At 29.6% G+C, this 27,592-nt stretch overlaps 2 protein-coding genes across 2 annotated transcripts; one reads left to right on the forward strand and one right to left on the reverse strand.

Annotated features, from left to right (window-relative positions):
• Window positions 1-13,432: 13,432 nt before the first annotated feature.
• LOC100776752 (probable pectinesterase/pectinesterase inhibitor 34) lies at window positions 13,433-17,908 on the forward strand. The gene is made up of 3 exons (XM_003526663.4): window positions 13,433-14,600; window positions 15,497-15,633; window positions 17,029-17,908. Exons 1-3 carry the CDS (start codon window positions 13,684-13,686, stop codon window positions 17,727-17,729), a joined length of 1,755 nt encoding a protein of 584 aa, XP_003526711.1. The 5' UTR covers window positions 13,433-13,683; the 3' UTR covers window positions 17,730-17,908.
• Window positions 17,909-21,781: 3,873 nt separating this feature from the next.
• On the reverse strand, window positions 21,782-27,561 carry LOC100777293 (dipeptidyl aminopeptidase 4). The gene is made up of 6 exons (XM_014776392.3): window positions 27,172-27,561; window positions 25,897-26,368; window positions 25,003-25,197; window positions 24,344-24,373; window positions 22,914-24,023; window positions 21,782-22,397 (listed from the first exon to the last, which is right to left on the reverse strand). The coding sequence occupies exons 2-6, from the start codon at window positions 26,320-26,322 to the stop codon at window positions 21,846-21,848; spliced, it is 2,313 nt and encodes a 770-aa protein (XP_014631878.1). The 5' UTR covers window positions 26,323-26,368; window positions 27,172-27,561; the 3' UTR covers window positions 21,782-21,845.
• Between the last annotated feature and the right edge of the window lie 31 nt (window positions 27,562-27,592).

Consider the following 27,592-nt stretch of genomic DNA (forward strand, 5'->3'; position numbering starts at 1 on the left):
TTAAAAAATTTCGGTCATGCATTATCTGGTGCATCATTAACCGCCACTTATGTAATGATCAACAATGTAGCAGTGAATTGTGTCTCAAGTAATTCAGGGGTCAAATCTTAACATTAACTAAATAATAAATTATATTACAAGAAAAATATTTATATTTATTTTATGTGTGTTTACAGTCAACTACAAATATTAATCCGTATTGCTTGTGACAAAGATTGTTTAGTATTAATAGCATGTTCAGTGCTTGTTTAGTCGGTCATATTCCTTTATATCCTCGCTACAGTTCTGTCTCTTTCTTTCTTCCATTAGTCATGGATTTGACAAGATGCAAAATTAGTCTGTTACGTTAAACGCAACGCATTAATTCCACAAGCAGTCGAGCAAAAAAAATATTATTTGCTCTGGTATTATTATAGTCTCGATTCTCTCAAATAATTTATACATAACACATGATTTAATTTTTTAAAATTAAAAAATTTAGTTGCCTGTTACGTTAAGATTAGTCAAAAACATATAGATATTTAGTAATTTTGAGCTATGTAATAATTTCCCCATGCAAGCAACACATAGAATATACAACTTAAGAGCGCTGTCATGATCAATTAACCGTGATTTGTAAAACGTAACTAGTTTGTGCGTGTTTGGTCTTTTGCTGAATTTTTGTCAATCATGTTAAAATACAAACTAATGTGATTTTGAATATATTTTGACTTGTTTGATTTAATATGAAAAAATTAATTCTAAATTTAAAATTGATTCTGGGTTGAAATAATTTATTCATTTTTACGTTGTATCAAAAAATATACACTAAATTGTCACTACTTTCCTTTTAAAATTAAGCTTTCAAACATAAACTATATCAATTTATAATTAATTTTAACTAAGCAAGGTGTATTTAATTAGAATTTTAAAAATTTTTAAAAGATTTCTTTTAGTTAAAAAGTGTTGAAGTATTCAATCAAAATTTTTAAATAATAAAAATAAGTTTTGTAGTATTTAATCAACACTATTAGGATTTTTTAAAAAAATCAATAAAATTCGTTCATCTTCAATTATTCACAACTTAAAAAAATCATTTTTTATTCAAAGTATACAAATTTTGATGAATTATTTCTTAAGATGAATTTTATAATTTTTTTAGTAAAAAATACATATTAAACAATCTCACACAAACTCTTAAAATTTCATAAGATATTCATAATTTTTTTGTCACTTGATATATTTTTCTTTTCTTATCACACATAATTCCTTGTCTCTTTATTAAAAGCATAAGACATTCATAATTTTTTTGTCACTCTTTCGACCAATGGTTAACATATCCTAAAACATATGATATGAGAAATCCTTTCAATTCTTTGAATTTGAGACATTTTGATTACGCACTTATACATATAAATAAATGTAAATATATATGAATATGAGAAATATATAATTTTAATGAACATGAGAAGTTGACTCATGTATAATTGGATAAATATATAAATAAGGTTTGAAATAATTGTTGGACATATTTTTTGTTTTGTATAATCATTATTGTGAAAATGACTGTAAGTATTTGTGTGACTGGTAGACATTGCGATATATATTTTTTATATAATTAATATGATTGATGATTGCAGGAAAATGAACATATTATGTAAATATGTTGGGAGAAATTGATTTGTTATTTAATAGGTTTAGGATTCTTTGTATAAGATGGATTTTATTTAAAATATTAAATGAACAAAATTCATGAATCTTTATCAATAATTTTTTTTTAAATCACAAAATTATTTAAAATCTTAAAAATTCACAATGTTATTTCAAATCGTATGAATTCATATTTTGTAAATCCATTAAAATTTAAATTATAAAATCATAATCATAAAAATCTTTTAAAAAAAATTAAAAGTCATTATATTCTTACGAAATTTATTAAAATTTACAAGAATTTTTTATATCAAAATAATCTTTTAAAATCATACTTTAATATAAAATTAATTAATTTTATGATCGTTCTTCTAAACATCCACTTAGTAGTGAACCGGATTAGTGTGACGTTGTTTTGATGTTTCCATGACTTTTGACATGTATGCGCTGAATTTTCCTGTAAAATGTTTTTAAATCGCTTTCGAGTCTTTGATTTCTCTTTTTCATCACTTTTATTATTAAATTTTATTTTCGGTATGATAATGGTTCCTAAAAAGAAAAATAGGATAACGGTTAGGATAGGATTAGGCATAAACCAAAAGTTTAATGATATATATACATATTATTCATGCCACCTAACACGTTCCACTAATTAAGAGCTTTCCGAGCACCAAAGTCCTCTTTGAAAATTATTATATCCGTGTCGCTGTCAATTCTACTTTTCTCGTTTCATTATAGTAACATGGGATTTTAAGTGAGTGTGATATTGTTTCTGCCGAAAGGAAGCAAATGATAAGACGTCCAACAATACTATAATATATATAATTCTAACTTGAAAATGTTATCAGGTGTAAATTAAATTTTGCGAAGGTTTATAAGTAGCTGCAACTGCAAACAGTTAGTATTTTTAGCAGACACATATATACTGATACACAAAACAGCGAAAGACACAGAATTCCTAATTCAACAATGTCTATGAATATATTTCAAAAGAATATTCAATTAAGATTACAATTGTTTTGTTAAACTTAAAAAAAGCTTGTACCTTGAGTATGCAGGTACACTAAATATTCAGAAAGAGAAGTTCCCTGCTATAGTAATCTTATTTAACTAAAACAAATTTGTTTATTATGAAAGATACCAGTAAAAAAAAAAACCCGAGAGGGACTATGACCCATATCTAGACTCTATGGGTGTGACCATATTGTGAGTAACGAAGGTGCAGATCTAGAAATCATTATAATTATGCGACAAATCATGTGATTTGGGGTTTAGGAGTAGGGCTATGCATGTCTCCCACCACCTTGGAACTGCGCACATGATTACACACTCTTTTGTTTAATTGATAATTTCGTGGCTAATCAGCAGCCTTATTCTTGAATCTGCCCTTTTGATTCACAATCTCTTTGTCAAATGGTGTTTTTTTGGTGAACATCCCTTTGTCAATTGGTTGCAATAAGGCAAAAGTATATGAATGTATTAGTTAATGCCCGTTAAAAATTATAGTAATAGAAAACTTTAATGAATTATCATTTGGCATAATATACTAATATGGTAAATTCTTATTTTTGTATCATAAAAAAACTTTATTTTTGTGGATTCTAGAGCGTGAGGCTCACCGTAATTAAAGATTATTATAGTTATTAGCCGAAAAAGTAAGAAGCCATATTATTCAGTCCATCGTGTTTAATGTTAAGGTTAAAGATATGGCTTTGTTGCTCATGTAAGTTCAATTGTTCAAAGGGAAGATTGAACCAAATAAGCTATATAAAAGATATGGCTAGCTTGTTACGCTTGTAGCTCATGAATGTTCAAGTTTTCAATTAATCTTATATTAGGTGTACAATCCTTAAAAATTATGTTAAGAAGAATGGAAAGAAATGAAATGAAATTGAAAAAAAAAATGTTCATTCTAAAGTTTATGTTACGTTGAAAATGAACAAAATCTTTATTGTTTGGGTTATAACCGAGTAGAATATTAAGGTGAACTAAATATTCACATTTGTCATATAAAGTTCTTACGATATTTTTGTTCAGAAAAATTTCAGTCCTTAATTAAAAATGAGAAAGAGAATTTACATAATAAAAAAGGAGATGTGACATGCCGTTGTCTAATTAACATTTAACAGGCACTGGCATTCCAACCAATTTTCCTTCCAATCAAATGAAATTTTCAAAAACATAATTAATGCAATTTATGAATCAAACTTGCGATTTTATAAATAAAAAATATATAATGCGATTTTATAAAATTAAAACTATGTCGCAATGTACGAGACATTTCTTTTTCTTATGACCATGGATAAATAGTACTAGATATCAATTTAAAGAAAGTTCTATTCTACCTGGGATCGACACATGATGTGCCGAAAATGTTCGTATAAGTGAACATTTCGGATCTATAGATAAAGGCCATATAGGTACGTAGGAAGCATCAAAACTATTAAATTTGGTAGCTATAGCTGCATGTGTATGCTCCTATAATTTAAAATTAAAAGGTAAACTTTTTTTTTTGGTCGGCTTAAAAAGATAAACTTATTCTTTATTTGATGAAAAGGGATATAATATACGTATTTAACAAGTAATTATTAATTAATTAACTTATAGTTTATTTGACTAGAACTTTGTTTTTTAAGGAGACCAGCTAGCTAGAACTTTGTTTAATTAACATACTAATCTTATTAGCTTATCTTGTGCACAAAAAAATAAGCTAACTTATCTTATCATAGCTTATACTGCGCAAAAAAAAATAAACAAACTTTTTTTTGCACGATATTTATTATAAAATAGGGGAAATACAATTGAGCATCAAATTTAATTAACAAAAATAAATTATGCAGCTGCATAAATTTTCTTTTTATTTCCCATAGTTTTTTTTTTCTGAAATGATGGAGATGCATAACTTATCTTTTATTATTTTCATTAAAAAATATTTTATAATTAAAAAAATCTCTTATTCAAGTTTTTTGTTAAAAAAACAGCATGTTTGATAAAAGAGATACTTCTCCAACACATTTTATTTTTTCTGTTAGTGTAATCGAACACATTTTGAGCAAAGAGAAGTTAATTTTCTCTTTCTTCCTGTGTGATTCTCTCTCTTACGTTTTCTCTTCCTTTTTATTTTTTGTGTTTTTTTATAAACCATGTGTTTTTGTTTATATTCTTTCTTTCTTGTTTCTTTTTATATGATTTTCTTTCTTTATTTTTATACGTTTTTTCTTTAGATTTTATTATTATGTTTTTACTTCTTAGTATTTATCTTTAAATTTATATATAATTATTTTTATTATATTTTATTTTGAAAAATATATATATATATATATATATATATATATATATATATATATATATATATATATATATGACAAGAAGCATTACATAGCTTCATTTCTTAATAAATAAGAGAAAGATTCCTCTCATTTTATTGGTTAAAAAACATTATAAATTTTATTCTAATTTAGTAATTTTGCAGTAAAATGTTCATATTTATTGTTTATTTTTTTATCATATTTTTAGTAATATAAGATATATAGTGATAATTATGAAAAAATTAAATATTAAATAAATAAATAAATAAATAATTCTTTTAGTCATTTAAGAATAAAAAATATTTTTATCTTTGTTAAATAAGAAGTAAAATCTGTCAAAATTAATAATTTTTAACATGAAAAATAAAGTATTAGGAAAAAAAAGTCATACAATGAAATATTTTTTTTATATTTGTAAAATTATTTTTTATAATATTGGATATTATTTATATATTATATTATAATAATGATATAGTGATACTAAAATATGTCATTTTAAACTAATTAATACTATTTAATTTTTGAATTATACTATATAAACTAATTATTTTAATCTTAAAAAATATGTTTTTTTAAAACATGGATAATAGTGTAATAATAGATTATTTTAATTACATTAGCACTTTCATTAACAAGTTGTTGATCCAATGATATTAAATTTAATTTTTTAAGCAACATCTTAGAATCAAGTCACTCAAAAAAAATACTTTATATTAATATCAATAAAACTGATAAATAATTTGTATTAACATCATAATGATTAAAAAAAATATATACACTCTCTATTATAAGTGATTTTGTTTTCATTGAGATTTAATTGTATTTTTTGTATCAAGGACATATATAATAATATTAATCTTTAACATATAATTTATCTTTTTTTACGTAACATGTATTTTATCTTAAAATTTACTTATCTTTTGATTTTTTTTAATCCTAACACTATCCAAAAAAAATTTATATTAACACTATTAAAAAAAAATATTTGGGATAATTATGTTAAGCTAAAGCAATATTTCAAAACATTTATAATAATATAATAATACCCCTTTAAATTATAAATTTTAAAGTGAGCCCCGTCGTAATAGCACGGGTACCACACACTAGTATTATAAAAAAATGAAAAATCCACATACTACTCCCTAAGGACACAAGTACAGGACGAGGGCACCACAAAGCGGTGTCCGTTGAATGTATACGGCATTTAGTGCGACATGCAACCAGACACGATACAACCTACATATATACAATCGAAGTCTAAAATGATGTATACCATAAAGTACAAGTTTTTTTTTTGTTTTTGATAAAAATAAAGTGCAAATTTTTATTTGAATAGATAAAGATAATGTTATTTTAGATATATAATAACATGGAACATGCTACAAAGTGTTATCTCTCTCGGTCGGTCTTTTCTGTTAGAAAAAGTAAAGGGCTGAATGGACGTTGTTTTCGCCCTTTATTAAAATATTTTACCGACTTTTCCTGTGGCCCATGCAGCCTTTGTCGGTGGCTCCTGTGTGCTATCGCTGCTATGTAAGTGACTAATTCGCATTAAGAAAAAGAGAGTTGAAAAAAAATATAATAAAATAAGATAAGAACTATCTATTTTAATTCAAAAATTATCTATTTTTATTTTCTTTTTACTCGAGTGAACGAGATACTTAAGGATAAGTGTGTAAGTAAGCCACTTAGAGATCCTCACGCGTCTTTCTTTTCTTCTTAGTTCTTACTTAGACACATTTATTTATTTCATCACAATTGCTTCATCATCAGACATTAACTATCCTAAAAATCAATTTATGGTATTGTGCTTTTATCTTCTTTTTTTCAGTTTTCTCTTTCTTGCTTTGATCTATGGACAATGTTTGTTTTCTAAATTTAATTTGCTACCTATATATGTACTAAAGAATCAGTGCTATTTGCTAGCCTTCAAAAGAGGAATACACTTTATTGATATATATTAGTATTTATTTTTAATCAATAAATATTAATATATTTTATAATTTAAAATAAATTAAATATAATTTGAAATATATTTTATATGATATTTTCATATATATATATATATATATATATATATAACCCTAGTAATTATATAGGTACAATATAAATTAAAATATATCTTCTATGTTTAAAATTATCCTGTTGCGTAAATAATGGGTAATTACTTTAATTAGTCTTCGTTATTTCACATTTCTTGTACAAATCTCCATTTAGTTGGCAAATTATATTCTTGGTGAAATCGGTCCCTAGAATTAAAAAAAAATAACAAAATGATTCTCAAAATAATAAATCACCAAATAATTATTTAGTCCCTTCGCTATTGGTTGATTCATCTAACATTGATAAAAAAATAAATAAAAAAAGGTAAAATCGATAGACCAATACCAAAGTAGTAACTAACTTACAGGCTCACATACATGGTTGTCACAATATAAGATAAAAATGAGCACAATATTAGTGGAATACTAACTGCTTTTTCTCTTCCCTACGTCTTTAAACTTGCTTTGCCCATTAGTTTTGTTACCCTGGTGTATTAGTCTCCTAATCTATCAATCGAAGAAATATCATCATCACAAAACCCCCCAAATCAAGTTATGTGAAATATGCATTATTAGAAGAGTACGTGGCTCAATCTTTTTAATATGGATGGCTAGTTGCGGCAACCACGTCACTAATTGGTTGTCATTCAAGCATTTAACATGTCAACTCAACGTTTTTAATGATGTTAAATAACACCAGCTAATAACAAAGAGACTTAATTTATTGATAGCTTACAATTTTAAAAATTATTTACCAATTTTTCTTTTTATTTTAGGGACCAACTTAACTGACAAATCTTCTTTCAAAAGAAACTTAACTGACAATTACAATTTCATTAGCTAAATTGATTAATAATTTAGAGAATATACTGCTATTTTGTTCATTTTTAGCAACTAATTTGTTCAACCATTACAGTATCAAATATTAAAATGATGATTCAATTTTTTGTTATCAGCATGATATATGTGAAATATTCATTCATTTATTTTATGGCTAATAGTTTGTATGAATTTTATTTTTAAAAAACACAATAGTTCTTGTTATTTTTAAAATATGAAATTAAAACATGATTTATTTTCATATATTATTTAATATTATCTTAGAATTTTTGGTCTTTAAGCATTTATAATGTCAAATTTTTAGTATTGTGGAGGAATTTAAATATAATATTTCCATACATAGAAGTGTTGTTTAGGAAATAACATGTGTTTTGTCTAATAATGATTTTTTTCTCAATTTAATACTAAAATAAAAAGTTATAGGTTTATGTAAAATTCAGAAAAAGCATATTTATAGATTGTTTTCTTGTTCCTTTTTTTTTTTTACAAACTGTTTTCTTAAGTTCTTGATTCTTACATAACCATATTAAACGAGATATTCAATTATTGGTTAAGAAATTGTTAATAATATTTATTTTATTAAAAATCACATTGAATACGTATTAAAAATATTGTAAAATGTATTAATAATATTTTTAATATTTTTTCATTTTTAATTTCTCAACAAATCCTTAAATACTTGGTTAACATTTGTCTTTATTTTTTTTCAATTATCTTTTGGATCAACGATAAAAATTTGTACATACACTTTTTACGAAGTCATAGCCTCAGATTTTTTTATGAAAAATAATATTATTGAAGCAAATAAAATTATTATAAATAACAAAAATATTTAATACAATTGTATATTTAGATCTCAATCTTAAAATTATTAATTAAGTTGAAATAATTTCATACTATTTAAGTTTAAGTTGACAAAGCTGGACCACTATGTACACACTTCTTAATAAGTTGAAACATTTTTAAAACTAGCCAGCTTACAAAAAAAATGATTCGTTGTTCATGAGAAAAGACTTAAATAAGAATCCCAATTCATAAATTTCATTAATGTGTGATAGCAAAATAAAACAGAATAAATGCTCTTAAATTTTTTGTTAAGTTGGTTTCATACTAGCTAGTATGAATGATGAAATGATTTCAAGGGGAAAAGTGCAATAATTTTCGTGGGAAAGAGAAGACGCCACCCAGTTTTGACTGAGCCAATAGCTAGCTGGAACTAGTTTATCTCCAATAGTAATAATAACTGGGGCCCCTGAAGAAAAGTGGGAGAAAGAAGACTCAGTTACGGAATTACTACGTTAATTAGTAAGTGCAAATCTGACCTATGAAGGAACATCTGAAAAGCCTCTCAACGAACAATTGAAAAGCAAAAAAAGTGCATTCTAAATTAAGTACTGAGGTGGCATAAATGGTTGTTAACGTCAACTAGCCAACCAACCTATATATCCAGAATGTCATTCTGTGCCAAAACCAGCGGCCAATGTTGATTATGAGTCTTGTTAATTACGAGTGTTGTTAGAATATTAGTTTAAAAAAATATGAATAATATAATTTTATATTTTTTTGTTCTTTAACATTTATCTTAAAATACTTATTAGTATTTGTCTTATTTAAAAGCATACTGTGCACTGATTTCTTAAGTACATTTGCTATAATAATGTGTATGCGTAGAGTGAATAATTGGTAGCACATGCAAAATATGCAATTTTTCATGTTAGTAGTTGGTAGTAATATTTTAAATGCTAGATCTTTGTTTGCGGATCGACATTAAATGTCCAATTTTGCAATTTGCATAATTGCAAAATCATAGTACTAGTAAATCTATTGTTGTATGGATATAATATAACAGTCCAATACTTCAATCTCACAAGTCACAACCCCATTCCCTTATTAAAAAAAAAAAAGTCACAACCCCATTCCATTTTGCCAGCCTGCACAAGGGTGGTAAGTACTTGAACTCAAACTAATAAAGTGCAAATTAAATCGTCTTATAATTAACTGTATAAAGTACCCCAAAAAAATTGATATGATAAATGTCAATAAAGAAAATCAATTCAAAAAATTTAAATACCCACCTCAATTTAAAAAATGAAAAAATATCAATACATACTAAATATGCATTATTATATTGTAGTAATAATTTAAAATACGATTCCAAAAATTTAAAATTATTAACTTGTTTAATGATTCATACAGTTTTAGTTAAAGTATTAATTTTACAGTCTTATTAGTTTAATTATGATTGAACTGTATTTAAATCAGTGTTAATTAAATATCATTATATTGTACTAATTTCCTTGACTGAATATATTGCACGATTATCTTAACCAATAAGTCGTTATAATAAAGTCATAAAAAAAATTAATTAAAGCTATATATTAAGAGATAATACACTAATCATATTTTATGTCTTTTAAAATTATAAAAAAATAATATTCAAATTTTAAAATAAATAAAATTATTTGCACTTTTGACCCTCTAATGAATAATTTTTGTTCCTCAAATTTTAATTGTATTGATTGGGCTTGGGATTTATGTGATTTTAGTCTCTTAGGTTACAATTCTATCAATTAGATCCTATATGTATCATAATTGTGTAATTTTAGTCTCTTCATTTAATAGATCAACAACATTTTTGTTAGGCTTAAATCCACCTTTATACCTATAATTTTATGATTGTGTAATTTTGGTCCTACAAAACTTTTATTGTATGCTTGATCCTTTCCAATTTAAAATTTAACAATTTTAGCCCACCTTGGTCTATCACCAATTTTTTAACAAAAATTATTGACATACTATTTAATTAATAACACAATACTAATAAGTTGATGTGACAATCTTATACTACGTTGTGTTAGTATATGTGTCAGTACACGGATGTCATGTCATTAATCAGATTTTGCATAAGCAATTTCCATTAAAATATAGACGACACTCTAGTAATACCAAAATTGCAAAATTTTAAAATCATGAGATCAAATGTGCCATCAAAAAATTGAGAGATAAAAAATACATTGTTAAATTATAAGGACCAAAAATAAATTTAAGCATTTTTGTTAATATATATATATATATATATGTGAGAAATAATATATATGAGATTAAAATTATATAATTGTAATACTTTAAGGACTCAATTGGAATTTATTTGGCTAAAATCTCACATTTCCAATAAGTAATGAATCCAATTCGCACAATTTCCAATAAGTAATGAATCCAATTTGCACAATTAAAATATGGGAAACTAAAATCATATAATTGTGATACTTTAGAATCAAAAGTATTTGGTAAAAAAAAATAAAAGTATAATTAAGCTAAATAAATAATTTTAGCAAATAAAAGCAGTAAAAATAAACATATTAACTTAAATACGTTGCAGGGTTTAATATTAGTAGTAAAAAGTGAACAAGGAGTGTAGTTTATTAGTAGTAAATAAGGGTAATAAAAAAATGGATTCGAAAAGGTTAAGCTTTTAATAAGAAAATACAAATGATTTTTTTTTAATTAAAACATAAGCCTAATTTGTTTATCTAATATAATATAATATAATCCTTCTAAAGGTTTGACATAATCTGATAATCTATTTAAAAGTAAACTAATAAATCAATAAATATAGAATTTTAAAACATATTATAATAAATTTTTACCATAATAATAGTATAAATATACTGTTATATTTTTTTAAATTGGTAACATTATTAAAATTAAAAGAGTTTTTTTATTGTCTTAACATTTTAAATTAAATAAAAAATTAAAAAATTGTTAATATACCATTAATTATTTATTAAATAGTCCAATGTAATATTAGACCTATTACGGGTCACAGACCATATGGCTATGTGTACCAAGAAAACACCATAAGGCTATAACGAGCTATTTTACCCACCCCTATCCTTAACGGTAAATACATACATGTGCAAGGCAAAGTTTAAGAACGTTTCTAGGTGGACAAGGGCTTCAAGTGGTGTATGGTGGACAACATGAAACAATTAAATCTATTAAATATTTTAATTCAATAAATTAGTTTATAAACTTTTAATTAGTAAATTACAAATTTAAAATTGGCTTACGAATTAATTTTGCAAAATATAACTTGTCCCATTAGTGTTGTACATATACAAAAAAAAATTAATTATTTTTTTATTTTTACTAAAGCTAATCAGTCAAATTTTCAAACATAAATTAGTAATAACCAGAACTCATAAATATTATGCACATGAGTAAAAAAACAAAAAAAAAATTATTTAGCTAGAAGGGAATAAAGTTGTCTATTTTCCCTAACTCATAAGTAACTCACCACCGTGTGGAATATGTCACCCACACTCTTGTTCTTATTCTTAAATTTTAAATAATTTTTATATAAACATTTTGAAAAACAACAATTTGTTTGATAAACAAACGCCTGCTACATTCTTGAATATTTTCCAATTTTCTATATAAAATAAAAACTTCTCATATCTTTTCGTATATCTTTTATATATGTTGTATATTTTTTGCTTCAATAGTTACGTATAATTCAAATATATATTTTAATAATAAGTATAAATTTTGAATTTTAATAAAATAAAAATAAAAAATAATAATACTTATATTTGATAAATCTAACTGAATAATTAACTTATTAAATTATAAATATTTGATAAAAATAATTATTAAAGTAACTGAAAAATGTAAAATGATTGAAAAATAATAAAATCATGAAGTATTTAAAAATGATAAATAAAAAATTTGATAAATATATTAAAAATATAAGAAAAAAATATAAAATTTAAAAGTTAGAAAAAAAATTGATAAAATAATTTTTAAAAAAATATTACTTCATTTCAAAAATTACTAAAAAAAATTGTAAACAATAAAATAAATTTAGTTAATAAAAAAACAAAAAATTAAATAAAATATCTCGCCAAAGATAACTAATATATTAAGTTAAACATTTGGTCCAAAGCAGAAAGAGCACGTCAAAATCAAAATTTAAGTACAAAAGGGGATTCACGAAAATTTTCGGACATGATTATAAAGTGGAAAGGCGAGAGGATTAGCGAAAAAGATTAGAACGAAAAGGATGGGATTGGATTACTTGAGAATTCCCTTAACAGTTAAGATCATCACCATCGATCATGATTCATGCAGTATGGACGTCCCTTTGTGTGGATTTCGCTTACTTCCATTTTTTTTTTAACTTGTAACTTGTAATTTACAAAATTTTCACTCTACTTTCATTTCCTGTAAATTAATAGACTGAAAACAAGATACTAATCTTGTAAATTAATTAAATATAAAAATAGAAAATGGAAACAAAAATAATCAAGAAATAAAAAGTTTCCAACAAATATACGTATACATAGACTCAACCTTCACCTTCTCTTCCATTTCATTTTCTATTCAAATTTTTTTATCACGTAAATTGTTACTTTTTCTCTCGTTCTTTTCTATTTTTTCTTCTTATCCCTATGTTCCCCCTACTTACATATATACCTCAAAATGTGGTGTACGTAATCTTTTCCTGTAATGTTTCCAACTAGCTTGTGGAAAATTCTTCATCCTTAGGTCATACTTAGCATATTCGGGTAAATAATTATTAAAGCAATAATAGAAAGAGAGCGAGGAATAGAAACTAGAAGTAGAAGCGAATGTGTTATAACATTGAGAGGGCACAGTATTAGTAGCAGCCAGCTAATTCCCTGCGACATCGACTTCACACCAACCAGCCCCCTTCACACAACACCACAAAAAACACACTCACTCACTCCTCAGTACCAGTATAAGTAACTAAGCACCGTCATTTATAAAAGGGCACCATTCATTACGTACACATCACCACAATATCCCTCTCTTTTCCCTTAATTCTCTCTCTAAACATCACAATGGAGTATGGAAGGTTGGGACCCTCTGATCCTGGTGGCTCCTCGCGCCTCAACAACGTTCCTCCGACATCTTCCGGGAGGAAGAAGATTGTCTTGCTTTCACTCTTTAGCGTCTTGTTAATAGCCGCGTCTGCTGTAACTGCAGTTGTCGTCCGCTCTCGTATTCAACAAAATACGAGAGCCCATGAGACTAGGCTCGGAAAGCCCACTCAAGCGATTTCACGCACGTGCAGCAAGACACGCTTTAAGACCTTGTGTGTCAAATCGCTTTTAGACTTTCCGGGATCTGAAGAGGCGTCAGAGAAGGACCTCGTCCACATTTCCTTCAACGTCACGCTGCAGCACTTCTCCAAGGCTCTGTACTCCTCCGCGGCCATGTCCTACACCGCCATGGATCCCCGCGTCCGCGCCGCCTACGACGACTGCCTCGAGCTCCTCGACGACTCCGTCGACGCCCTCGCCCGCTCCCTCAACACAGTCTCCGTCGGTGCCGTCGGCTCCGCCAACGACGACGTGCTGACGTGGCTCAGCGCCGCCCTCACCAACCAGGACACCTGCGCGGAGGGTTTTACTGACGCCGTCGGCACAGTGAAGGACCATATGTCCAGCAACCTCAGGGACTTATCCGAGCTCGTGAGCAATTGTCTCGCGATATTCTCCGGCGCCGGTGCCGGCGACGACTTCGCCGGCGTCCCCATTCAGAATAGGAGGCGGTTAATGGAAATGCGAGAGGATAATTTCCCGACATGGTTGAGTCGACGAGATAGGAAATTGCTGATCTTGCCTCTGTCGCAGATACAAGCAGATATTGTGGTTTCCAAAGACGGTAACGGAACCGTTAAGACCATCGCCGAGGCCATTAAGAAGGTGCCGGAATATAGTTCACGCCGCATTATTATCTACGTCAGGGCAGGAAGGTAAATATATATCTAGTTTAATTGCCGGTATATGTAAAAAAATTACACTCCCAAGAACTCAGTTATCATATTTTTTTAAATAATTATTATAAAAATAAATAAATTTATCCTATGATAAAATTATTTTATAATATCAATTCATATACTATTTTTTTCTTCATAAAATACACTCTTTTCTCACACTCCTAATTTGTTTTTGCTTTTAACTACGTAACCAGTTACCTCTTTTTTTAATCACCGTTGTTTTCATGTTTTGTATTAACTGAGTGTGAAAAAGTCTGTGGACCGTGCACTGTGGATTGTGGGGGTGATTGCGTGGTGGACTTCTTGTTGGTATTAAATCATAATGCTTGGACTTACACTGTAGTCACGTGAACACAAATTCAACAACAAAATTTTTATCTTTCTTTTATCCCATCACACCATTTATTATTATTTTCCTATTTCATTTTCTTCCCTCTCCTGTTGCACTTAAAAAAGAGGTGTACTAGTACTAACAACATTATTTATGTCCTTTTAAAACAATAACATGTAAATATGTAATATTGTGATGATAATGAATTCCATGTGGTGTAGAACAATGTAGTGTTTACTACTGTCTCGATGCCACCATCCTCATTAAATGATTTTGCCATTTTAACGGTAAGAGTGTGTTAAAAATTTGTACAAGTTAAGGATTGAAGATTAAAAATTATAAAGTTGTTAGTATATTATATATATGTTATATACTTTTTAAAGAATTAGCATGTGGATGGATATAAACGCCGAATAAAAATGTCTTATGTGATGTGATATTGCTTTTAGCCGAATATATGTAAATGAAGCATGTTTGGTGATGGCAAGGTTGCGATAGATAGAAGATCTAAGATTATGTGTTGGTGCAAATTTAATTTCAGGTATGAAGAAGAGAATTTAAAGTTGGGGAGGAAGAAAACAAATGTGATGTTCATAGGGGACGGGAAGGGCAAAACCGTCATCACGGGCGGAAGAAATTATTACCAGAATCTGACCACATTTCACACCGCGTCCTTCGGTAAATTCTTTCTCCTTGTCCTCTCCTTAGTGCTCATTATTGTGCTTTGACTAATGAAAACAATTTACTAGTAATTAAGTACTGCTTGTATTTTATAAATTTTTAAAAAATTGATAAAATATAAATATATATTTAACCAAATAAAAAAATATACGTTAGCAATATTTAAAATGTGAAAAAATATGACAATTTTTTTCTTCAAAATTAAGAAAACCTGTGTCATTTTCAAAATATTGTAAAAAAAAAAAAAAGAAAGAGAGAAAAACCACGAAAGCAAAAGGTTGAAAAACATGCACGACATGAGGTAGATCAGAGCAAGTTGCACGTGGGCTGTTATTCTAGGATGCCATATTTATGATTCCTTGCTGTTTAGTTTCTTGTCTGGTGCAGCTGAGCGTTCCATCTCCATAACCAATTCTATTGTTTTTTTATTACTTGTTTAAAAAAAAAATGGTAAACCAAGTCAAATGTGGAAGAGAATTCAAATTACATAAATAGCCCAATCAATAAAGTGGTAAAACATGTAAAATAATATTCTGCACTATTTTTCTTGCGAGATCTTGTGAACTTCCTCAAATTTACTTCCGTGGTAATTTCTCTCTAATTATAAAAAAAAAAGTTTATTTCTTTCACACTCAGGGGAAATTTTGAGCTGATTTGTCGTCGAATTGCAGTTTTAGTCAAGGTTTGAACTTGCAAACCTGGAATTTTCCCTTTCCTTAATCTAAAATGTATTTTTTTCCCTTAATGTGTCAGGAGTTTCTATGCTCTAATATAGTATAGTTTAGTTGTTCTTTTGTTTCTTGTGTCTCTGTCCTAATATTCAAACCCACAGTATTTTTCTACTCTTGCAAACCCGAAAATTTCCCTTTCCTTAATCTAAAAGAATAATGTGATATTTTTATAATTAATAGTAAAATTTAAAACTAAAGATAGAAAATATTTTCTCAAATGAATCATATTATTCAATTTGAGAAAATATTTTTTTTAATTTATTTCATTAATGATAGAAAAGCAACACGTTGTTTTTTTTATATATATATTTCGTTTCTTTGTTTTAAAATATGAGAAAAAATAACAATGTTGGACCCTCTCTGCCTTCACCAAACACAAAAGAAACACACCTTGATCTCATAACCACATAATACACTGATGCTGTTAAATATTAATCTTATCCTATAAGTTCTAACGAAAGGCACCAAATTAAAGTAGCGAAATCAAATTATTGTAAGTGGGTCATTCAATGCTTGCAAAATCGCTAAACAATGTCACATTTCTGTTCACCATCAACAGAATATAATCCATAAAAACAACAAGATCACTAGTTCACTACCAATAATTTAATTCAATTTCAACAATATAATAATAATAATGCTTGCTGATCCTGTGTTGCAGCTGCTAGTGGTTCTGGTTTCATCGCAAAAGACATGACTTTCGAGAACTACGCCGGGCCGGGGAGGCACCAGGCGGTGGCCCTCCGCGTCGGAGCAGACCACGCGGTGGTGTACCGCTGCAACATCATCGGATACCAGGACACAATGTATGTTCACTCGAACCGTCAATTTTACCGAGAATGCGACATTTACGGAACCGTGGACTTCATATTCGGCAACGCCGCGGTGGTGTTCCAAAACTGCACCCTCTGGGCCCGAAAGCCCATGGCCCAACAGAAGAACACCATCACGGCCCAAAACCGAAAGGACCCGAATCAGAACACGGGCATTTCGATCCACAATTGTAGGATCATGGCCACGCCGGATCTTGAAGCATCCAAGGGTAGCTACCCCACTTATCTGGGCCGTCCCTGGAAACTTTACGCTAGAACTGTTTACATGCTATCTTACATAGGGGATCACGTGCATCCACGTGGGTGGCTCGAGTGGAACACTTCCTCCTTTGCTTTAGACACGTGTTATTATGGTGAATACATGAATTATGGGCCGGGTTCAGGTCTGGGCCAACGGGTTAATTGGGCCGGGTATCGGGTTATCAATTCGACGGTGGAAGCTTCTAGATTTACGGTGGGCCAATTCATATCGGGCTCGTCATGGTTGCCCTCTACTGGAGTGGCATTCATTGCTGGCTTATCAACCTGAGTTATTCCAATGTCTCTGTAGACACTTTTCAAAATCTTCCTTCATAGTTTAAACCAAATCAATTTGCCAAATGTACTAAACTACAATATAGTTTTTTTTTTAACCCAATGATGATGGTGATAATAAGGAATGTATGTAAACAATGTTCAGTGTCATATATAGTTCTTTATTTTTGGCTTGCCTCACTCCACGTTAGAGTTGTTGTAGTTGTCTAGCTAGTTAGTAGCATTTTCATTTCACCGACAGAAAATAATGCTAGTATCATAATGTATGCATATTGACTTTGGGTGGCCACTTGTTCAGTGCATCTTGGTTATGTGACTTGTTAGAAGTTAACACTAGTCTCTATCATCGCTAATGTTCATCACCACCACTTTTATAATACTATGTAAATTATAGAATTTTTATATAATAAATTATATTAATTATTTGCTATGAGTTTAATAATGCCATCCAATACAAGATTCTCGTGTTATGTATTGACTACCAAGTACCAAATATACATAACAAAATGTTGTATTGTTGTACGTTATTCTACTTTTTATTGTCTCTCAATGCATAGCAATCACATTCTAAAATCTTTAATTCTACTTTTTATAAGTAATTGTTGCTTGACTTTCTTCTAAAGAGGATTTAAGACCAATGCTCCAGACGAGAGTCGGGAAAAAAACGAAAAATACTCAGGTTTGTCATCTTTTCTTTCCTTCTTTTTGGTGGGGGTATCCGCATTGAACACGACCTTGTGACAAACTATGCTTCATGGATCCTATTTCTTTGATGAAGCCCCATTAACATGTCTTTCACCTAATTTGGAGCTTATACTAGAGGTTTCTTGACCAAATAATAATAGATGGGTTTCAATAAAAGGAATAACTCTTGATATTGATTAAAATTGGACTGATATTAATTTTATTTCTAAAATTTAGGATGCCTTAGAATAAGTTTTAAAAAATATTAGAGATTTTTTTAGAAACTATTCATACTACATTTTGATAAAAGCAATATTTTTCATTTCAAAAGAAATAATTATCATAATTTTTTAACTAAAAAACTTTTTCTCAAGGGAAAATTTCAACAAAGAGACTCTTTTTTTTCTTGTTCTGCGGAGTTTGACACATTCAATTTTTGTTTAACTCAGCTCTGTTTTAGAAATTTGCGGTGAATCTTACTGGCCAGAATTATAATGGAGAGGTAAATTATGTGGATTAAATGGAAGGAGGAAAACACGATGACTTTTTTTAATTTGCCTTTATTGGATGTTGGAAGTTTAGGTTATTTATTTGTGCAATTGCGTGGAAACTTGCTAGGAGCATACATGGAAAGCCATTAGTTAATGAGGGGGCATCAGAATATCAGATAAGGGGTCCATTAACTGGGGTTTTTGGTTACGCGTCTTTTGGACACGTGTGAAAGTTCTACTATGAAGTAGCTTTTGCATTTTTTAAGAAAAAAATATTTGACGAAAATTAAAGATAATCCTACTTAGCTGAAATCTAATCAAGCACATGCTAATGTTTCATATCGGTCAAGTATATGATAAAGATTTTTTTACGTGTGCAATTTTGCACAGTTAAAGGCTCATTAATTATCCATTTCAATTAATTTTGATTAACTCATTAATTATGTGCTATTAAAAATATCATTATCTCTCTCTTATTTATTTTATAGACTCACTAGTTTATAATCTCTCTTTCAACTGAAAAATAATTAATTGTTTCTATTTTACTGCATGTCAGGAAATAAAAATGGAATACAGTAAAATTTTCTTTTTAAAAAAAAACATAATATGTTGTTCTCACCCATAGAAATAACTTTTTTTTCTGAATCCATAGAAATTAACTTACTTATCCCTCTTGACAATGAAAACATGCAAAAATGAAAAGTTATTCTTTTCTTGAAAATATTTTATATCGGAAAATAAAACCTTTTAATCTTGTAACAAATATGAGAAATGAAATATGTATTTCCTATTCACAATTTTCATATATTGCCAATAATATATTCAGATAACTTCAAACAAACACCACTTTAAGAATTCAAGGTTGCATAAAATTTGATAAAAATCGTTAAAAAAACTCACGAGTGTCTTAATGCCACGATATTAAAAAAAAGCAAAAAAAAAAAATCTATTTGTCTCACTATATTCACACCTTTCCTTTTATTTTTACCTCATTATTTTGTTTGCACAGCGAAACAACTTATTTATTAATATTAAAAGTATTTGACGCAAGATGTGACAAATACCTCATTTTGTTCTTATTTGATCGTGGATATTCTACTGCTCCAAGAGGCCAAGACCAGCTTCTTTAGATTCTTTTTTATCAAAGCAAATGAACTAAAATCTAGTTATTTTATGGGTAACTTTTTTTTAGAGTTATTTTTTGTTTTTATTATTTATTTTTTCAAGATTTAAGGATTGTAATAAGTAATTAATTATAACTATTAAATTTTAAGAAAATAAGTGGTGAGAACGAAAAATAATTTTAAAAAAATTACTCTCTGAGTAAGGAAATATAAGTTAAGATTAAATTGTTTATATATTATTTTAGTTTGATATTTTGTGAAAACAATTTTTAATTAAACTTTATTTATTTTTTAGTCAAATTTTAAATTAATCAGAATCTTTTTTCTTGGTGAATAAAAGAGTTAAAAAGAAAATCAGATTGAAATCCATTAAGATTTTTTTTTCGTACTTTTGAAATATATATTATGTATAAACTTTTTAACTTAATTTTTTCCAATACATAACTTTTAGGTAGTAATTAACTGTTCTAGCTTTTTTTAAAACTTAAATCCAACCTTTAACTATTTTAATTAATATGTGAATTGTTCCTTTACAGCATAACAAGGATTCTATTAAAGTGCCAAGGTGCTCCGAGCTTGCAAAGCTATAAGCGGCAACAGACTTATACAGAGAACTGGGTCTAATAAGGCTCATAGGAAATCTCAATTAGCAACATGGATTAATTGAGTGCAAATTCTTGGATCACTAATTATCTGTTTGACCTTGGATTGCAAATTCGTATATACAATCCATGCAATATAGATATATTCCATGTCAACGTTGTATTCCTCCAATTAGGAGGATTTAATCACTTAACATATTAAAATAGAGCTTAATCACTACTACTACTTATGTTTATATATATAAAAGTAAATGATAATATTTTTTTTTTATAAGAAAGAAACATATTGTGAAGTCCATTAAGTTGTTATGATCACTTTCAAATTAAAAAAAAAACACTTTTAAATGTATTAAATATCAATTTTATTTTATATTTTTATTTTATTGTAAAGTCTATTAATAAAATATCATTTATTTTCTATGAAAACGAATCTATTTACTGAATTATTAACCATATAACTCAATTGGTTGTAAAAATTATTAATTGAATTTTGAGTAATGTCATTATATATAGACATCACTTAACCAATTAATTTTATGAATATTTTTTAAATAAAATTTAAATTTATGATAATATTAATTATTTTATTAATTTTGATGAATTAGATATTTATTTCTTAAATATAAAAAGGAATGAAGAGGTAAAGGAAGATCTTTCAGAATCACAATCTACGTTAGTTTTCTAGGTGAGTTGGTGACATTTTTATAATATTAATATAGACATTTTTATAATATTAATTTTAATTAAGCAAATGCAAGAAAGGAGAAATGCCAAAGGAGGGGAATCAAGTGGCTCTCACTCTTCTATGCAAAGGTAGTTTTGTCATTGTGCTTTCACTAGCCTCTTCATGAATTTTCTGTTTTTTTTTTTTTTATCAACAAATGTTGGTTATTAATTTTTTTAGAATGTTAATGGAAGAAATTCAAACTCTTGCGACTTTTGCAAGTACTAAAGTCAATGAGTGCGGAAGTCTCAAAGTTTAAACAATTCCTTGGAAGCAATAGCTATTCTAAAGAGTTTTTTAATTATTGCACATTAAAAGCTTATTCAGTTATTTGATAGCCAGAAGAGTTTCTTTTTAGGGTGTGAAGTGGGCAAAAATAGCCATCAAAGTAGCTTTAAGGCAAGAAGAAATAAAACCAACTATTGGGTAAAAAAAACTTGAGAAACTACTCTGGCCATTCAACCAAAGATGGAATAACAAGTTATTTTACAGATTCCTCTGAATGAAGTCCCACATCCTCCCTTCCATGTAAACTCGATCGCTATGACGCCTTGGCATGTGACGTTCATCTGGGAAAACTATTAACTCATACGGTTTTCCAGCTGCCACAAGTGCATTGATAAGTCTTGCAGTGTGCCTGAAGTGAACATTCTCATCAATCATGCCGTGCACAAGCAACAACCGCCCTTTCAACTGCTGCACTTGGTTCATAACAGAACCGCTTTCATATCCCAACTTGTTTTCAGATGGCAACCCCATGTACTTCTCTGTGTAAAACGTGTCATATCCGTCCCATGATGTAACAGGGGCGCCCGCTATTGCACACTTGAAGAAATCTGGATATCTTGACAGTGTCATGGCAGAGAGATACCCGCCGTAGCTCCATCCGTACAACCCAATGTGACCACCTTTTGCAAGCCCTTGTTTGACAAGCCACTCTGCTCCGGTTAGCTGATCATCAGCATCAATTTGACCAAGTTTGTGTTTTAAATAGCTTTCAAATTTCAACCCCCGTCTCGCAGTTCCTCTGTTGTCTAACTGTAAACAAAGAAAACAATGTTTAACTTGGAAGGATGAGCAGGCCATATAATTGGAAACAGATAGAGGCAAAACCTATATTTTTCCATGCTACATTTTATAAAAAGTGGGTAAATCCTCCCCGATTTGTTACCCAAAAAAGGGAAAAACATTCCCACTTTAAAAGCTCAAGGGACAAGGGCCTAAGCATTTGGGACCATCAGAGCACTACCACAACCATTAAGCATACAGACGGGAAATATGAAATGCAAGTGTGAATACAATTTCGGATTTTCTTAATTGAAAACATATTCTGTCTCTATTAGTCCTGTCAACATTTTCCATGTTTAAATAGATGGATTGTCCATCTCAATCATGTTACTATGGTTCATAAATTAGATTCAATATATTGCAACAGTGTCCTGTATGTTTGAGTTTCATCATAAGACTGAGTCATAAAAATCTGGATGCATATAAATTTAAAAGCAAGCAAAAAAAAAAAGTGGGCCATAATCATGTAAAATTCAGGGAACTGACCTTCCAAACTAAGATGCCTTGGTTTCTCAAATATTGTGCTCTCAGATCAACTGTACTAAGCCAAGAGTTACAAACAAGCTGTACACTTGGACCACCATAAACATTGATCATAGTTTTGTAAGGTGGAGGTCCAAACTTTGAAGCATCGGGCTTATACAGAGCTCCATACAATGTAGTGCCATCATTAGCCTGTATTTCAACAATCTCCGGTGGCTCAAGTTGAAGCTTTTTGAATCTTGGAATTGTAAATGACTGCTCATATAAAGGCTTGATTACACTTCCATCTTCCAATGAGCACAATAACACCCTAGGAGGACAACCAAGGGAATCATGAATATCAACAAAACTTTGCATATGATGATCAAGGACCACAATGTGCTTCCCCTTGCTGTGTGTAAGTCTGATAGGGGCCTGAAGTGGTTGATTTCCATCAACAAAAAGTTTGGCACAATACAAATTGGATTCCAGAGGACCATCTAAGGTCCCAGTAAAATATATTAGACCTGTAGCCTCATTCACTCCGGCAATTTGCTCAACCATCCATTCACCTTCAGTGATGGGTCCTAAACAAGTCCCGTTTGCATCATGAAGATAAAGGTGTCTAAATCCTGTTTTCTCACTAGCCCAGATAAATCCACCCGAAAATTTGGTAACTCCTTTATCAAGAGGTGTGAAACAGTCATGTATATTGATCCAACTGCTGTTTTCTTCCACCAATATATTTTTCCTTTGACCTGTTCTAATATCAAACTTAACAATCTTTATTTTAGTGTGGTGCCTGTTCAAGATCTGAGCAGTGAGAATGTTTCCATGCATCCAATTGACTCTTGCCAAATATTCCTCCTCGTTGTTTTGCTGTTCCGTGCCCCCACAGAGAAGATTCATCCAAGTAATGGAGCTTCCAGCTACCGAAACAACCCCAAGGCGCACTTTAACATTTGAAGCTCCTGCAAAAGGATAAGAGTGGTCTTCCTGTGCCTCTAAACCAACTGAGCTCTTCCCTTGGTGCATAATTCTAAAAAGTGGTATTTCAGAAGAGTCAACTTCAGTGAAAGCAATATATTTACTGTCCAGTGACCACCAATATCCAGTTTTTCTATCCATCTCCTCCTGAAATCCGAAAAATACATGTTATTGGTAAAGATAAAAACCATTCCAGGGCCAGCACATAACAAATTAAGCTTTTAGGAGAGTTGGTTCTTATCAATGTATAACGTAAGGAAAATTTAACAAGTTAACAATTAAATTGTAAATAATGCCATCATTTCAAAACCTATCTATTATGAATTCACCAAAAAAAAAGAACCTATCTATTATGCAACTTGCCCAGTCAGAAGCAGAAGGAAGGACTAATTCGTACAAGGAATGCAAAGCACCATATTTAGTCTAAAAATGTATATAAAAATATATGATTTTAAAGTAAATCTCACCTGAGCTATATATTCTGCCAGCCCATGAGTCTGCAACACACAAACCCAGTGTCAAATTTTCTCAGTCTGAAATAATGTAAGAGTCAAACAAAACATTTCATCTACTGGAAAGCAAACTAAAAACTTTATGCAATCATATGAATGACAAGTCTACAAGTCCAAGCCTAAAGCCTATTGGATGATCAAGAGTAATTGACTCTTTTGAAGTTCCAATTTTCAAATATTTTAATCCAATCAAGCTTTATGTCATAAATAAGAAAAGAAAAACCTTAGAGTCCTACTAGAGATTGACCCTAGAAGAAAATCAACACTGCACTAAACTACCATTATCCAGGCCAATGGCAACAAGCCAAACAAGGACAGAAGGACCAAGCTGAACCAAATTCAGCAGTAAGATGCCTCATAATTGTAATCAAACACATATGACAGAGATAAAAACTTTAAATACGATATGTGCAGCTGATTTGAAGTAGATGAACCTTTCAAAGTTTCAAAAGGACACATTACCATATAATCTTCTAATTGCTAAAATATTTTTCTTTATAAAGATTACATTAGTTAGTCAGGTGACTATATAAGAATCATAAACTGCTTGTTGTAGAACTCAAATGCATTTAGTAACTCAAATACGGAAAAGAACAGCCAAATGCTGAACTTACCAAACCATTTTCCTTTGCCCCATGGGTCAACTGCTTTGATTCATTAGACAAGAGATTCAGAACATGCAACTCACAGTCTCTTACATAGGCAAGCATTGACCCATCTGGAGAGAGATGTGGATCAATAATGGGTGAACCTGATACACTTGGAAGCTTGAGCTCTGCTTTTGAATGGGGAATGTCCTGGATATAAACCTGTTCATAGGGAAAAGGAAATAACCATAAGAAACTTGACTATTTGAAGTAAATAATCAATATCAAATTCAATATAAAAATACAAAAGGAGAGAAAAAAATATCATTCTAATACACACCTATACAAAACACAACAGAATATATAGTTTGGTATAACATTGTTATATACACATAAACAAGATTCCTATACTAGTATCAAGTATGGCATAAGCCTAGTCAATTTCAATGGCAATGATAGGACAGAAATCATTGTAGTTAACACAGCTTTCAAAATTAGGTACAAGAAGCTCAGTTTTTATAAAGAAATGGAAGAGGTTAGTAAATAACTCCAGAAACTTCCTTTCAACTATGTTAGACAATTGAAGAATGATAGGCCACCCTATACAAAAAATAAACAAAAATCAGCATTTGAAGCTTCAGTTAATTTGTTCATACAGAACATCTAAATGTTGACAGCTTGTTCCATGCAAGGGTTATAAAGGGACAGACATGGCACTTCAAGACAGAAATAACATTCTGGTGGCAACAAGGCATCATGGTGAGATTATTGGAGTAATATGAGTCTATGTGCTTTTGAGGTGTTACTAACAGATTTAAGTACTAAACTGTAACATATATATTTAAAAACTATTGCCACTTTTCTCCTCTGAATAGAACACAAGACAACATTTTAATCAATTGCATGATAAAGGGAACAAACCCCAGCAGGCAATGGCACCATGACTGCTTTCCTTTTTGAGCTTGTCTTCACCCATTCATACCGTGTCACACCTAAACCACGCTCCCTCAACCTCTCCCTCCTCAACTTTTCTTCTGGAGAAATATTACTTTCATCAAGTCCACCATCAGGGGGACTGAATAACAATTCTTGTGTATAGGTCTTCAGATCAAAAGCATAAACCTTTCTGTTTAAAGAGTTATCAGGACTAAATAAATAAGAAATTAAACTATCATCTGGACTAAAACTTATTGAAGTCGGTGACACATATCCAGGCAATGGGTATTGTACAATCTCTTCAACGGGGAAAAGAATGTTGTCATCAAAATTCTGTGGATTATTTGAGTCTGTCACAGGCATGTTGAAAGGCAGTGATTTTTGACGCTTTGGGTTCCTCTTCTCATTCATCAACAACTAATTGCATTAGAGAAACACCGACAAGTATGAGATTGAACTGCAAGAGAGCATGGATAATTATGATGAGAACATTGCCCAGGAACTAACAATAAAAATAAAAATTTTACTACAAAGAAAATAGCAAGCGTATTAATAGTTTAATAACGTTAACACCAAGATCCAATTACAATGAAGATTAATAGAGAGGAGTTAAAGAATTCTTCAATGCTTAATTACGAATAATTCCTCTGCCATTGAGCCAGACTGAATGTACTCGAAAGACCAAAATAACAGAACTTTAATTTTATAACAAAGGACATAAAATGATTAGAAGGTAAAAACTCGAAAATATTATTCAGGCGGAGAACAACAAAGAAAAGGAGACCAAAAACATAAATATAAAAAGGGACAAGAGAAGGTAAAAAGTTACCTCGATATTGACAGGCACGAATAATTCGAAACTGGTTTTAAGTTTAAGCTACTAAGTATATACTAAATTAATGCAGCATAACTAAAAATAAACGAAAAAACCTAGGACCCCTAGCAAGATAGACGATTGAGTAAGTAACAAATCAAAGAAAAGAATGCGAATTTCGAGTTTATTTGGTTTTCACTTCATCTCATAATAGATTTTAATAAACCAGAAACTTTTTTCAAAATCCCTTATGACCAGTAAGGATGGCAGGACCATTAAAACCTTATAAGTCAATCCACTGTAACCGGATCCGATCGCAAACTGTGTATGGAACTGAACCCAGAAAACCAAACAAAAAAAAAAACAAATTTTTGATTGATTAACGTTAATTAAAGCTAACCCAGTTTTTATCGAGTGTTACGATGATTAGAATAATAGAATCTAACCTGAATGAAAGACGGGTAGGATCTGCCATGAAAGGAAGAAACGTTTAGTTGGAATATTTTGGATTCCAAGGATACAGAGAGAGAGAGAGAGAGAAATATATATAGTTTGATGGGAAATGAGAATCTAAAGGCAAATTTGATTGGGTTATATGCGAGTTTAGAGTTAAAGGTTTAAGGTTTGGTGGAGAAAGAAGGAAGAGGATGAACTAAGTTGTTTCAGTAGGTGGCGTTGGACTCTGATAGATAAATAGATAGGGAAACAAATGTTGAATATAAATTTGCTAAATTTATATTTATTTATTTAATTAATATTATATATAAAAGAAGTTTTCGATTTCGATGTTATCAAACAGAAAGACGAAGAGGACAGACGGGGGTGATTCCGTCCGTGGCCATCTCGCCCTAGTAGCTCATTAATAAT

This window comes from Glycine max, chromosome 6, assembly GCF_000004515.6.
Source record: "Glycine max cultivar Williams 82 chromosome 6, Glycine_max_v4.0, whole genome shotgun sequence".
NCBI classification, from domain to species: domain Eukaryota; kingdom Viridiplantae; phylum Streptophyta; class Magnoliopsida; order Fabales; family Fabaceae; genus Glycine; species Glycine max.

Excerpts from the sequence above, each read along its gene's own strand:
- LOC100776752 (XM_003526663.4), top strand. The coding sequence starts at position 13,684 with ATGGAGTATGGAAGGTTGGGACCCTCTGATCCTGGTGGCTCCTCGCGC. Across the intron at positions 14,601-15,496 it reads ATCTACGTCAGGGCAGGAAG|GTATGAAGAAGAGAATTTAA; the intron begins GTAAATATATAT and ends ATTTAATTTCAG. Across the intron at positions 15,634-17,028 it reads ATTTCACACCGCGTCCTTCG|CTGCTAGTGGTTCTGGTTTC; the intron begins GTAAATTCTTTC and ends CCTGTGTTGCAG.
- LOC100777293 (XM_014776392.3), bottom strand. The coding sequence starts at position 26,322 with ATGAATGAGAAGAGGAACCCAAAGCGTCAAAAATCACTGCCTTTCAAC. Across the intron at positions 25,198-25,896 it reads TGGTGCCATTGCCTGCTGGG|GTTTATATCCAGGACATTCC; the intron begins GTTTGTTCCCTT and ends CCCTATGAACAG. Across the intron at positions 22,398-22,913 it reads AAGGCATCTTAGTTTGGAAG|TTAGACAACAGAGGAACTGC; the intron begins GTCAGTTCCCTG and ends CTTTGTTTACAG.